Source organism: Ictidomys tridecemlineatus, chromosome 2 (genome assembly GCF_052094955.1).
Source record: "Ictidomys tridecemlineatus isolate mIctTri1 chromosome 2, mIctTri1.hap1, whole genome shotgun sequence".
In the NCBI taxonomy this organism is placed as follows: Eukaryota; Metazoa; Chordata; class Mammalia; order Rodentia; family Sciuridae; genus Ictidomys; species Ictidomys tridecemlineatus.
The window spans coordinates 177,550,143-177,566,130 of record NC_135478.1 but is presented as its reverse complement, the minus strand read 5'-3'; the positions used below and the strand labels follow the sequence as shown (position 1 = coordinate 177,566,130).

Below are 15,988 nucleotides of genomic sequence, written 5' to 3'. Positions count from 1 at the left end.
ATGCACCAATAAAAATGGAGAGGAAAAGATTAAAATAAAGAAGTAATAGTGGTACTAAAGAGGCTTATATTTGTCATACTATTATATTGTGCAATCTTTTTACATAAAAACTCAGATCAGTGCTTATCAACATTAAATTATTATAGTAAATGAAAATTGGCAATTTGTGTAGGCCAGATTTTATATGCATTTAATTCAATGAGTTTGTAATTTATAGTTTGCAAACTATGATGGAGTTTCTATTTTTAATGTCTACTTGCTAGCTTGTTTCATTTATACATAAAGTTTTATTTTATATTTTTCTTTGTTAAATAATTTTTCTAATTATTATCGTTTTGCTGTAGTTTAATATCTGTAGATTTTTAAAAATATATATTTGTTTTTATTTTTTAGAGCAGCTTTAAGTTATAAAAATGCTGAGCACAAAGTATGGATGTTATGCATTATGCAAATCTCATGTACCATACAAGGCTAACTAAGGCTAAGAGCAAATTCTCAAGTAAATGTGAACCTTAATATAAGTTAATAAGAATAGTTGTGCATCATTTGTAACAAGGGCATCACACCAATGCAAGATACATAATGTGTTATGCAAATGTATAATGTCTTGCATCTGACATGAGAATATTATACAGAGTAGCCTACCCAGTTTCCATTCCCCTAAAATTTCCTTACCCTCTACCTATTCACACTTTTCCAATATCCTTCCCCACCCTCTGATGACCACTGATTCATATCTCTAGATTGTCTTTTTCAGAATGTTATATATCGTAGTCATACAGTATGTAGCCTTTTCATACTGGCTTCTTTCACTTAGAAATATGCATGTAAGGGGCTGGAGTTCTGGCTCAGTGGTACAGCGATTGCCTAGCATGTGTGAGGCATTGGGTTCAATTCTCACCACCACATATAAATAAATAAAAGTCCATAAACAACTAATTTATACACACACACACACACACACACACATATACATACATACATACACACACACACATATAAAAATATGCATTAAGGGTTCTGTACATGCTTGCATGGCTTGGTAGCTTATTTCTTTTTATCATTAAACAGAATCTTTATGTATGTATATACCTCTCTTATTCATCCATTTACCTATTGAATGGCATCTTGATTGCTTCTGAATCTTACAATTTTAAGTAAAGCTGTTATAAATATTGTGTAGTTTTCAATCAATTTTTAAGTCTATGAGATTTTTAGTTCATTTGGATAAATGAGAGCACTTGCTAGATCATATAGTTAGATTTCATTTAGCTTAAGAAGAAATTGCCAAATTGTTAGAAGTAGCTTTCTCATTTTGGATTCCCACCAGAAACGAAAGTGAGTTCTTGATGCTACACTTATCATCATCATTTGGTATTGTCACTGTTTTGGGTTTTAGATAATTCAGTTGTTATGTTGTGGTATCTTATAACATTAATTTGCATTTCCCTATGAAATTTATAAAATTATGTTCATGGAAAATTTTTTCCTTAAGTTCTAAGACGTTTTTATATAGGGAAAAAAAAACTGGCCCGCCACACTAGTTATTTATAGTGTGTGTGTGTGTGTGTGTGTGTGTGTGTGTGTGTGTGTATACACATACATACATATATTATAATCTGGACTATAGTTATGGTGGAGATTCTTTTTCAGTATTTTAAAATAACTACAATAATTATCTTAAAAGTAAGATAGATTTTTAGCTTTTGAAAAACTGAATCTTAAAGATCGTCTTTCTTTATACCTGTTCAAGCAAAGTCAAAGGCAAGATAGTATAGTGAATAATAACTTAAGCTAAGCTTTGTCAATACTGATTATGCAAAGGTTATATAATCATTTAGAATCTCAGATATCAAATGGAGATAGTAATACTTATCATAAAACTGTAGTATTATGAGAGAAAATGAAGCGAAATGTAGCCTTAATTCAGAGACTGGCTATTATAATATTATTTCAGTATTTTTAATCTGAAATTTATATTTAGGGTTCATAAACTAACTAAATGCTAGGTACAAAAAGAACCCTGCCATGATGAAAATCACATTTTAAAAAAGTTTTAATAACATAATTTGCCTGTATATTAATTCATAAAAAATATCAAAAATTTAAATCATTGATCTCATTCTAAAACAAGTCAATATCAGATACTTATTTTAAATTTTAATCAAGATTTGTGTCATTTAAATAAAGTGGATTATGATCTAACATGGTAATTTTATAGATATAAAAATAGTGAAAATAAGGGGCTGTGGCTGTGGCTGTGGCTGGGCAGTAGAGCACTTGCCTAGCATGTATGAGGCACTGGGCTCAATCTTCGGCACCACATAAAAATAAAAAAATAAAATAAAGGTATTGTGTCCATCTACAACTAAAAAAATTAAAAATTGTGAAAATAACTTTCCTTATTTGTGTGTTATCAAGTCTTGCGAGAATTATTTATTTGTTTATATTCTTTTATTTTTTTTTTTTTTAATCAGAGAAAGATAAACATTTGGACTTATTTTAAAGCTTTTAGTTGTCAGCTTAATGTCACCAAATCTGCCTTGGTGTTTGCTAAGCTGTTGATTTTTAAATAACAGAAAAAAACTGTGTGTGCTAGTATTCACTTGTTTCTATACTTGATTAGTTGAGAAGGATTTGTTTTAGATGTCTATCATGTCAAAGAATATAAAGCAATCATAATTGGGTCAAATATAAAGATGAACAAATTATATCAAATATAATAAAATCTTAGGGATATTTTAAGTGTAGAGTCTTTTGAAAGTGAGGTAACTTAAATTGAAGTAACTATTTCATTTTCTGCTTAATTTAATAAAAGCCCTGGATGACTTGTAAAATTAGACTGCTATCTTCAGTTCAGATGATCATTAGAAAACATACCTATCTGTTCATATAATTCATAACATTTTTATGCTTCATGTTCTTTTTCTGTTACTCTGTTGTATTTTCTAAACTTTGCACAAATGGATAGATCATTTATTTTTTAAATGAGAATTTTTGGCCTATTTTCAGACATTTAGAAGATTAATTTTGATATCTTTTAAAACCAGTTAAGAGTTCACTGTATAATCATTAATACTGCGTATAACACTTTGCTTGAAATGAATGTAGCAAATTATTGACAAATTATTCAGAAATACATAGTGGAATACAGGTTGTAGATTCTCATCTGCAGAATTAAAACTCTTTAGCTGTGTGTAGGAGTATAGATATGATACTTTTCATTTTCTAAGCCAGCAATTTTTATTGTCTAACAGAATCTTTTAATCTGTGTGTAGGATGCATTAGGCTAAATTTGGAATGTGTTCAGCATTTTGTGCAGCAATAGTACTAATGAGAATTTTAACTATGAAAAAGAATGTGTTTTCTTTTACCCTTTTAGACGTATCAAATGATTTTATAATAGCATTAAAGACTCTACTTAGAAAACTTTAAGGGCACCTAAATTTGAAATTGTTTATTATTGTAAGTAAAATCTTCAACTTTTCTATCTGTGGCTTTTCAATTTGAAATATTGAATAGTGATGAGGCAGTAAGATATTTTAAGTCAAATATTATCAGTAAATATTCTTTACATTAGGAGATTTCTACTCTTACTAGTCTGGGGTCCAGATATTCTTAAAGACCCTGTTGCTACAGTACAAACTGATTCGCTATATGTTAGAAAGTTTCAAAGAGTATAAAGAATTTACAGGTGAGATATGCAAAATACATGTGGAAAAGGAGCACCACACAAATATATATACATATACAGAAAATAGTTGAGACTACAATGAGAATTTGTGAGCTCAAAGGCAATGCAAAAGATGGGATTGCACTGGGGTCAAATGTCCATAATTAGCAATGGGATGTGCACCCCAGGCTTTAGGGTTATAGCATATTAGAAGAATGACTTAATCCATTTGTGTATAATGAATTGAAGTGCATTCTGCTATCATGTATACATAATTAGAACAAAATAAAAAAGAAAAAAATGAACTTAAGAGTTTTACATTAATGAGTGAGTTCTCAGAAAGGCTTTTTGGAACATATACTTTTATTAAGTTGTATTTTTGTGAGGGAGTGTGTTCTGGGGCTTCCTGTTCTATCTTGTGGATATCATTCAATCTTTTTATAAACAAATTTTAAAAATTATTTTACTTTTTTATTCCTGCCTATTTTCTAAAGAAAGAAACAATGGGCAAATTTGTACTTACTGTTTGGTTGATAAATAGTTGGGAAAGAAAGAAAACAGTACATAGGTAGTTTAAAACTTAATTTCAGGTTGGGTGCTGAGGTACATGCCTATAATCCCAGCAGCTCTGGGGGCTGAGGCATGAGGATCAGGAGTTCAAAGCCAGCCTCACAGATGCTAAGCAACTCAGTGAACCCTGTTTCTAAATAAAATACAAAACAGGGCTGGGGAATGTGCCTCAGTGGTTAAATGCCCCTAAGTTATTCCCAGTTCCCACCTCCCCCGATCCCTGGAAAAATTAATTTAGTTTTTATTAGATCATTATTTAGTATGTCAGTTTTATTGACTAGAGGGAGTTTTATCAAAGAATGCTAATATATTGATGTTATAAAGCAAGCATTATAGTGTTTAGTTTGAATCACCTTAACTCTCTTGACTTCTTTAACATATTAACTGCAGATCCTTAAGAATTTAAACTTGAATTTTAATCAGTTTGTAAATATATGTTAAAATGGATGCTTTTTATGCATCCCTTATGACGTGTATAAACCCATCTTTATAATCCCATCAAACCCATCATAAGGTGAAAATATCGTTTAGTTTTCCACATGTATTTTGCATATCTCACCTGTAAAATATCATAGCTTATCAACACAGAACTCCACAGAATATTGGTTATTTGCCTTTATAATTATATGGCTAACTTGGAGCTGTGACTTGCTGGTACTGCTCACTATCTTAAGAGAATCATTGTAGATATTGCTAGCCTGGGAAAAGATCAAAATTCAAAATTGCAAAATAGTTTTCATTGAATGTGTATCAATTTTGCACCATTGCAAAATCAAAATGTCATAATTAGAACCATTGTCAATTCTGGCCATCTGTGTATTAATGATTATTTATAATTTTAATAGTTTATGAAGACTTTCAGGGTCTATGAAAATATGTTTGACTTCATATGGTGAATATTAAAAAGCTTTTATGCAAATGATGACTGAAGGTAGCTTGATTAAAGTGAGAGGTATACAAAAAGGATGAAACATTATTCTTCTGATAAACTGAAGGGGAAAGAACAGTATAATATGTGGTTTGAGAGGCCAAGAGAGTTATATGTTATATGTATTTTGAACTTTTTCTTAAGCACAAGTGATATGATCATATTTATAATTTGTAAACATGATATTAACTGCACCATAGTCTATAGATTGGGGGGTGCCAACCATAGAGAAAAGTAAACTGTGCAAGTGATTCAGAAAAAGATAACATGATCATATTAATTTGTGAGGGCTGCTGCAACAAAGTACCACAGATTGAGTGGAATAAACAACAGAAATTTATCTTTTTACATCCTAGAGCCTGAAGATCTTAGATGAAAGTTTCAGCAGGGTAGGTTCCTGTGTGGTGTATGAGTGAAGGATTTGTTCTAGGTTTCTTTCTTTGGTGTGTAGATTATTATCCTCTTTTGTCTTCCTTCTGTATGCATGTGTCCAAATTTCCTGTTTTTCTAAAGGTACCATTTTTATTGTATCAGGGACTCTCCTAATGACCTAATTTTCACTTAATTAATTTAAACACCTTGTGTCCAATGCATCCATATTCTGAGGTATAAGGTATTATGACTTCAACAGAAAAATTTTAAGGGAATTCAATTTAGCTTAAACAGTTGAATGAAATTGGAGTGAATCGATTTGAGAATTACTCAGAAGCTAAAACTTGCAGAAGTGGTGAGATGGAGAGTAAAGTTTCAAGGATGATAAGACTTCTGGTAGGTAGCAGTGACTTCATTGTGAGTGCAAATTGAGAAGCACATTTAGAGGAATAATGATGAGCTCTGTATGGCATGTGCTTGCTTTTAGTTGCTCAGATAGCCATATCTCACTTGTAAAATATAATAGATGTCATTTAGGCAGTTTATTTGAATCTGGAGCTCAGAAAAAGCCTTGGATAGAGACATAAATTTGGGAGATCTCAGTTATTGAGGGCAAGGGTGGGGATATAGCTCAGTGATGTAGAACTTTCCTAGTATGTGGGAAACACTGTGTTCAATCTCCAGCACTGGGTGGGGGAAAAAGAAAGAAAGAAAGAGAAAAGACAGTTATAGATGTCATTAGAAGCTTGCCTAGCATGTGTGATACCATGATTAAGAACTAACTCAAAATTCCAGTGTACTTGGTGTCTTTGATCAAATCTGCAGGCTTCCTTATCCACTACATGATCTATCCACAGGGATCTCTGGCACAGACTTTTTGCTAAGTATTTTACATCTTTTTTAAAAATTTTAGTTTTGCTTCCTTGGCTTTCCTCTAACCTCTTCTCAATAAGCATGCTTAGAAACACTTCATCAAGGACCAAAGAGTGATACTGCTGATTCCTCCTCTCCCCTGCCTGTGTCTTGAAAGTAGAAGGTAGAGGTAGTTTGTATGTTCTTTCTCAGGTTCATCTCTCTTCTTTTTTTTTCCTACATCTACTCATTTCTTTCTTTTCCTCCACTGACAGGAAGACCTCTTAGTGGTCTACCATCTGAGAACAAACAGACAACAACAACAACAAGAAAAATAAAAACCTGGGTTCTTTAACACACACACACATACACACACATTCATATTCTCTCTCTCTCTCTCTCTCTCTCTCTCTCTCTCTCTCTCTCTCTCTCTCTCTCTCTCTCTCTCTCTCATGGTAAGCTGCCTTATATCTCTACTTCCTTGTTTCTGTTTTGTCCCAAACTGCTAAATTAAGCTTTCACTCTACCCAAATAATTCTTAATGCAGTCCAATGATCCAGTCAGTAAATCATGCTGCCTACTTCTTAAGCCCTGTTTAACTTAACTCTTGAGGTGATTGACCATTTCTTCTGCCTTAAATTTCTCCTCCTTTAGCTACTCTCACTCTTCAGAATTTTTCACTGATTCTTCTTTCTCCTTCTACCCCTCCTTTTAAAGTCTTTTACTTATAAAATTTGAAAAACATAGCAAACTATAAAATTAGAGTATAGGACAGTGATACATGGGCAAGCTCACATATGCTAACAGTTTCTACCACCTCCAGTTGTTGATTTCATGTAAATCTGTTTCTATAGTCTCAATCTTCCTCTTGTGCAAGCAATTTCCACATGGATGCCTGACAGGTTCCAGAGGCCCAAGTTTACATGAACTCATCTCTCGATCTACCTGATACTCATCCTGAAGTTTCATTTTAATTGAATAATCTCTGTGCTTCTGGTCCTTCACAAACATATCTAGTCCCAGACCTTCTTAAATACATGTAAATCTTCTTATGGCCTACTCTTGGTACTCCTGTATTCCTATGGCCAGAGAAAAGTCCTTTTCACCTAGATTTTTTTTTCCCAGTGAATTTCTAACTGATCTCATTACCTACAGGCTCACCACCACCCCATTATACTAGTATTCATCTTCCATGTTACTATCAGAGTGATTTTTCCTAAACCACAAACTTGGTCATAATATTCATTCATGAAAATCCTTAGTAGTTGACTGGTATCTGTGATGAATTCAAGTGTGTCTTTAATCTGACCCTTGTCTTCGTCTAACCCTAATCCCTTTCTCCTGAATGTTCACTGTTTACTCATGGAATGAATTGCTTTTTCATATCTCTGTATGTTCATCTCTCTGTCTGGAATGCTCTCTACTTGCTCTTTACCATGAAAGATTGAATAGAATAAAAATCTTATAATTATTCCTGTTGTTTACATGAGGAAACCAAATCTGAGAAAATGAAGTCATCTACCCAAGGACACAGAGCCAATATATAGTGGCAGAACTGAATATAAATCAGGGTTTTCTGACATCATAGTTAGTTTGAAGGTTTTGGACCTTATTCTGTGTGCAACAAGAAGCCATCAAATATATTTGAGCAAGGAAATTTATGATATGTTCTGGATTATAAAGGTATAGAAACCAAATATCTACTTTGAAAACCAAATTCTGTTTAAGTATTATTATTCAAAAGTTTCTTTGTGTACATTTAATTTTGTTACAAATCAATGAGAAAAGCAAAAGCTGACTTTTAATTCTAAATAATAGATTCATCTAAACAGAAAACTTTTGCTATTCCTCATATTCTATATTTATTCTACGTATATGAATAATATGTATCTGATTTGGTTTTGTGGTACTGGGAATTGAGCCCAGGTTGCTTTACCACGAAGCTACATCTCTAGCTCACTTTATTTTTTATTTTGAATCAGGGTCTCACTTTGTTGCTGCCTAAGCCTTGCAGGTAGTGGGGATCATGAGTATATGCCACCATGCCCAGCTCCTACTTGTTTAAATAGCAAACTTTTCCCTGAATTGATCTAATAACATAATTGCATTGTACTTCTTGAAAGTAAGACAGTATTTGGTATTAATTATAAATAGATTAATGTCAAATATTAGTTGACATCTAATTGGATTAAAATTTAGTTAAATTAATTATGTTTCAAAATACATGGAACAAGTATGTAACTGACTAATTTTACTTGAAATAATGAAATGATTTTATTTATTTTTATTTTTTCTTCTTCTAAGAAATTATATTTGTATAATGAATTGTAGTTTTGACCATAACATTTTTGATAATATTTTGATAATTAAAATGAATATATTTTATTTTTCAGATTTTGGCACAGTATATATATACTGTATATTTATTATCTATGCCAAATGGACACTTTATAAACCTATATATCATATACCTACATGTGTATATATTTAATATATATGTATGTTTTATATTAACATAATTTCCTACTTACAAATCTGCTTTTTTTCTTATTATTTCCCACACCTTTCACAACCCTCTGAATCTGCTTCATCTTTTTTCATTTAAGAACATTTCATACCCATTCCTTTTCCAATAACTATTTGTCCTCTTGCATCTTTAATATGCATCTTTGGTAACTGGCTCTAGCTCTTAATATATTTTATTTTTTCATTTATTTGTTTTGGTACTGGGAATTGAACCCAGGGGTGCTTTACCATGGATCAGCGTACTTAGTGTTTTTTATCTTTTTAGTTTGAAAAAGGGTCTCACTGACTTGCTGAGACCTTTTTTCAAATTTGACAAATTGCTGAGATTGACCTAGAACTAGTGATTTTCCTGCCTCAGCTTCCTTTGTTGCTGGGATTATAGGCATGCACCATTGTGCCCAATCTCTAGGTTTTAAGTTATAACCCATCCTTAGGACTGACTGATTGGTAGATTATTGATTCATTCATTTATTCAACAATTGCTTTAGGGTTCCTCAGAGAAACAAAACTAATAAGATATAGGTAGGTGGACACATAGCTAGAATGATTAATTGATTGCAAGTAATTGATTCACCAGATCAGGAAAACTGATAATCTCCAAGATCTAAATTCAGCAAGAGATAGAGCCAGGGAAGGTGATGGTGTAGTTGAGTTCAATGACTGGTAGACTGGATATCCAGAAAAAGCCAAAAGAGCCAATGTTGTTCAAGTTGGGAGGCAAGAAAAAGTCAAATGTTCCAACCCAAAGGCAGTTAGGAGAATTTTCTTTTACTCCAGCCCTTTTATTCTACCTAAGGTCTTCAACTAATGTCATATAGCCCACTCACATTGAGGAAGGCAATCACTTTTACTCAGTTTGCTGATTCAAATGTTAATTTCAACCCTACCCACTTTGTTTTAAAAAAAACTTTTTTTTTTTGCTTGCATACACACACACACACACACACACATGTTGTAGATGGACAGGCTTTATTTTGTTTATTTATTTTTATGCACTACTGAGGGTGGAACCCAGTGCCTTACATGTGCGAGGCAAGCACTCTGCTGCTGAGCCACAATGCCAGCCCATCCCTACCCACCTTTACAGACACACCCAGAATAATTTTTGACCAAATATCTGGGCATCCTATAGCCCAGTAAAGTTAATGCATAAAATTTATCAACACAGAATAATTTATTAGTTATAAGATTATGTGCACTGAAGATACAAGGATGATCAAGATAAATTACTTATTAAAAATAGTAGCAGTGTTGACAAATGTTGATAATAGTGCTTACTTGCCAGGCACTTTTTTAAGTACTTCATAAGTATTAACTCCATATAGAGATGGTTTTCCATTTTACAGATAAAGAAGCTGAGGTATAGCAAAAGTAACTTATTCAAAGTTACACAACAAGTAAATGAACTTGAACCTTTGTATTACGGCTATCTTAGTAAATTATGCCTATGGTGTACATTCTCTTGCTCTTCCAGTTATTAACTGGTATTTTCACTTTGTATTATAATGTTACACAAACACTGGTAATCTGGTGGTTGCTTGAGTTTAACCTAAATTTTTAACCTAAAGGTTTAACCTACATTAACTAGTACTTATTTAGGAAATAATTATATAATATTATGTTTAGATCTTGATATTGATATTCAACTTATAAATTCTTAAAGTTCAGGATTCTAAATTATTTTTTTAACAGTAGCCTCAGAAAATATATTTGAATTTTGGTCTTTGAAAAGTGAGAAATATGAGATCATATAAGGTTAAGCTGTTTTTGGAAAAAACAACGAATGTAACCTTTGATAGACTTGAAATCAGAATCTGTAGTACTCAAGCCTCTAGGGAAGATAAAAGCAAACAAAGTTTCTGCAGAACACAGAAAACAAAGGAACCAGAAAGACAGCATAATATGAAATGATGAAAGCAAGAACAACCTATTAGCTAAATATATTTGAGTTATAATTTCTTACTAAATTACAACATTTGTGATTAAAATAGAATTAAAATATTACTTTTAAGAGTCACATCAAAAGGCAAATAATAGAATAAATGGATTAATAAACATTTTTCAAAGGAAAGCAGAAGAGTTAATAATAATTTTGGATAAACAAGACAAATAATAACGTATTTGAATAAAGTGAGTATCACAAACTTTCACTTTGAAATTTGAAATAACAGATAATTGTTGAAGAAAATGTAATTAATTGAAGAAGTAGAATGCATGAATAAATCAATTCCATTTACATTTTCTTCAGTTACCAATAAATTATCTTGAAAACATTTACTCTTTTAACTAGTGAAATTCCTTCACATTTTTGTGGAAGGAAAATATCACAGTGTTAGACCAGGACGCAAGAAAAGACCACTGACTCCAATTAAAATCAAATTAAACCAAGCTTATTATTTCGACTGGCCGGGCTGCCTCTCCCTCCCAAAATGGTGGGAACAAGACAGCACCCCAGCTTTCCTGCAGCCCAGCTTTATAGCCCAGAAAGTTACACAGAGGGGGGTTACAGATAACAGAACTCTGACAAGCATCACTCTAATGGTAGTTTACATTTTTTTGCTGGCCCCAACATCAGAATTTATGAGGGTCATTAGAGCCTCAGAGAGGGTCGTTGTCTAGCTAGAGAAGGCCAAGATTTGTGAGGCATCACTAAAGTTTTAGAGAGGGCTGCTATCTGGTCAGAGAGCCAGGCATGGGTGAGTTCAAGGCACGGGCAGGCATTCCAAGCAGGTTCAGAATTTGCAGTAATTTATAGTAAAGCCGAAATTATCTTTTCATGGCTTTGTGGCGAGATGCCCAATTTAAAGAAAAGATCAGGTTGGGTCTATCAACAGCCTATGATAGTTATCTGAAATATATATTAAAATAACCTTTTTGAAATAAGGAAAGTAATTCATTTCATGAGTCATGTTTAATTCTCCCTCCAAAGTAAATGACTAGGAGCCTTGGAGATGTAGTTCAGTGATAGAGTGCTTGCCTTTTCTTATGTAAGACCTTGGGTTTGATCCCTAACACCATAGAAACAAACAAAAAAACAAACTAAACAGCTAGGGTACTTCTATGAACACACATGCATATACTCAAAAAGGAAAATTGGATCAATTGTTGCTTAAGAATGTAAATGCAGAATTTTCAGATGAAAGAAAATTATTATTGTTAAAATAATTATCTACATTATGAAACTAAATAGGTAGGACTAATATCAGTAATAGAGGGGTCCTATAATTTTAGGAAATCTGCAAAATTAATAAACCAGAGTTTCTAATCAGGAAATCCACATAAATGTGCATTTACCTTAGTGCATAAAAACAAATAAAAATAACCTTAATACCCAGTTCATTTATATTTTTTAAAATAAATAGAAAATAATCATAAAATACATTTTTTAAAATTGTGGCACAGCACAACATGAAACCATTCTAATCATTTGTAATTGTGCATTACAATACTGTCAACAATATATATATATATCTTCTTGTGCAAAAGATTTCTAGAACTTTTTCATCTTCTAAAACCAAAATTCTATCTATTGAACAACTCTTTTCCCCCCTCCCCAACTTCTGTCAATCACTGCTCTCTACTTCTAAAAGTGGAATTATTCAGTATTTCTTTTTGTGACTGATGTAGTTCACTTAGTATAATGTTTGCAAGGTTAATTCATGTTTTAGCATATGAAAGTATTTTCTTTTTAATGTGAAATAATATTCCACTATATATATAAAAGATACATAGCATAGGAAACATTTTCTTTATCCACTCATCCACAGATAGACTTTTGGGTTGCTTTTACCTCTTGACTTTTATGGATAATACTACAGTGATATTGAGTGTGCAAATATCCTGCTTTTAGATGTCTACTTGGAAGTGGAATTGCTGAAATACAGTAATTCTATTTTTAATTTTTTGAGGAACCTCCCTACTGTTTTTTTTTTTTTAAATAATGACTGCACCATTTTACTTTCTTTCCCACAGTGCCAAAGATTTTTAGTTTTTCCACTTTCTTGCCAGCGTTTATTATTTTCAGCTTGTTTTTGGTGTGTATGGAGGGGGGGATAGTGGGATCCATTTCTCTGATAACTAAAGATGTTGAGCATCTTCATTTGTTGGTTCTGTTTTTCTTTTGGAAAAATGTCTGTTCAATTCTTTTACCCATTTTTAATTGGGTTATTTATTTTTTGTTGTTATAGATTTTCTTTATATATTCTGGATATTAACCCCATTAGTGTGTGCATGATTAAGGAATATTTCTCCCATTCTTTAGATTTCCTTTTCTTTCTATTGTTTTCTATGCTGTGCCGATGTTTTCAATTTGTGTATTTTTCCTTTTCTTGGTGCCTTTGGTGTCATATTCAGTAATCATTGGAAAATCCAGTGACTTGGGAATCTTTATTAGTATATTTGAGGCCCTTAACATTCTCTACAAGTTTTAGGATGTGTTTTCCTACATTTGCAAAAATTGTCATTGTAATTTTGATTGGGATTGCTTTCAGACAGTAGATTACTTTCATTTATAAGCACATTTTAACAATATTAAATCTTCTATTTGTGAATAGGAAATGTCTTTGCATTTATTTGTGTCTTCTTTATTTCTTTCAGTAATATTTTGTGATTTTCATTGTAAAAGTCTTGCCTTTTTGGTGAAGTTTATTTTTAAGTGTTTTATTATGGATGCTATTATATGTGATAGTTTTCTTCCTTTTCAGATTGTTCATTGTTGGTTTATAAAATGCAACTGATTATTGTGTGTTGATTTTGTATCCTACTGACTTCAAGTATTCATGTATGTGTGTGTGTGTGTATGTGTGTGTATGTGGTGGTTTAATTACAGTTTTCTACATACTGAGTCATATAATCTTTGAAAGTATGATTTTACTTCTTTGTCAATTTGGATGCGTTTTCTTTCTTTTTCTTGCTTGATTGCTCTGATACCACTTCTAGAATTATGATGAATAGAAGCAGTGAGAATTGGCATGCTGGCCTCATTCTAATCTTAGTGGGAAAGTTTCACATTTGAGTATGATATATAAAAGTGGCCTTTATTATATTAACATAATTTACTTTTAGACGTTGTTTGGTGTGTGTGTGTGTGTGTGTGTGTGTGTGTGTGTGTGTGTTTTCTTTTGTTTTTTGTTTGGGTACCAGGGATAGAACTCAGGGGCACTCAACCACATCCTCAGCCCTGTTTTGTATGTTATTTAGAGACAGGGTCTCCCTGAGTTGCTTAGTGCCTCACTTTTGCTGTGGTTGGCTTTGAACTCACGATCCTCCTGCTTCAGCTTCCGAGCCACTGGGATTATAGATGTACAACACCGCTCCCAGATGTGTTTTTGAAATAATTTTTGTCAGAACATGTTTTATGTGCATCAATTGAAGGTGTTTTTTTCCCCTCCAGTTTGTCAGTGTTTTAAATTATATTTCTTTGATATGATGAAAAACATCTTTAAGATACTTGAGAAACAGATTGCATTATGTATAAAATCTTGGCAATCTGAATATATTTTGTGGTTATTCATAAGGAATCAGCAATTATTTGTACAGTTCCCACATGATTAAATTTAAAGCCATAAGATGTATGAAACAAATTTGTGAGAAACAAATAACATTGAAAATAGAAGTTTGCATGTGTATAAAAATCATAATTGGGCTGGAGCTCTATGTAACTCAGTGGTAGAGTGTTTGCCTAGCATGCATGAGGCACTGGGTTCAATCCTCAGCACCACATAAAAATAAATAAATAAAAAATAGGCATTCTGTCGAACTATCAAAAAAAAAAAAAAAGACAAAAAGGGCCTGTCGTGTTTGCTCTTTAAGAAAAAAAATCATAAATCAACATTTTTTATTTGTCATTTTGTTTACTTACAATAGTCAAAATTAGAACTTTCTTTTTATGACACTAATAATTTTTGAAATGTTAGACATTTATTTATATTATACTCTTATTTATATTATATTTAAAAGTGATTTCATTGTAACAATATTGAAATATCTTTTTTTAACAAATGATACTTGGTTTACAATTTTTGGGGGGGATGAATACTTCGTAAACTTGTTGAAAGTAATAGTAGTAATTTCTGTGGTTTTGCATTTTGTTTTATCAAATTGTATCTAGGCTTCTACCATTTTCTTGTTAATCATCCTTGATCTAAACATGCTTTGTCTGTAATTTTTTATGGCCTCACAAAATGTCTTCTGTATATCAAAAGATGATGCTGATAATAATAATTATTATTTTAATAATAATAGCTACCATTGATTGAAGATTTATTTTTGTTAAACACTGGCTCAAGACTTTTATTAGTCCTTATAAAAGTTCTGCAGGGTAGGTACTCTTGCAGTTTCTGTTTTATAGATGAGAATATAAGGGCAGGAAATTGTTAGCAACTTTGCTGAAGATCATGCAACTAGTCAGTGGCAGAGCAGGACAGCAACAGATGATTTTAGCATAAGACATAATTTAAATCATCTATATATTCCCATTTAGTCACTTAATAATTTCATTGTTTGATAGTTCAATGACTAAATTTTTTCTTTTAAATAAATTTTCAATATTACTTTTTATGTGTTCAAGATTCTTCTTCTTCTCCCTCCCCCACCCAGGATGGGCAACCTGAAATTTTGTATACATTCTGGAATTCAGTTACTCAGAAACTTTCTTCTCAGTTTCATACAGCAACAAATTGTAAGTTTACTCAAATCTACTTCAAGTTTTTTAGTTACTTTAAAATTTGATGTGAATAATTTTTGCTTTATTTTATTATTACTTTAAATCCTCTGGGTAATTGCTGTTTCTTCTAGATGTTTAGTCCAGAATACTTAGTCATATAAAACAGTTTTATAATTAGTATTTAGAATAAAATTCTCTGAAAGAATAAGTTCATTCTACATAATTCAAACATTGGAAGAACTCTGGATTTTTCCTATATAGAGAATATAAAGCAGTTGATGTTGATGAATTAGTTCATGCTTTGGGATTAATTTAGTTCTGAATTAAATGATTTTAAAATTTAGAGATTTCACAGCTGTTTCCTTAATGTTAACAATGAAAATTTAATTATAAACATGTAGAT

General features: G+C 31.8%; 1 protein-coding gene across 1 annotated transcript in view; it reads left to right on the top strand.

The window, feature by feature from the left end:
* The window catches only part of Cog5 (component of oligomeric golgi complex 5), a 300,246-nt gene that overhangs the window by 190,117 nt on the left and 94,141 nt on the right, over positions 1 to 15,988 (top strand). The window contains exon 11 of the mRNA XM_005319450.5: positions 15,519 to 15,600. Within this exon, the coding sequence (XP_005319507.2) occupies positions 15,519 to 15,600 (82 nt within the window). The remainder of the gene's footprint in view (positions 1 to 15,518; positions 15,601 to 15,988) is intronic.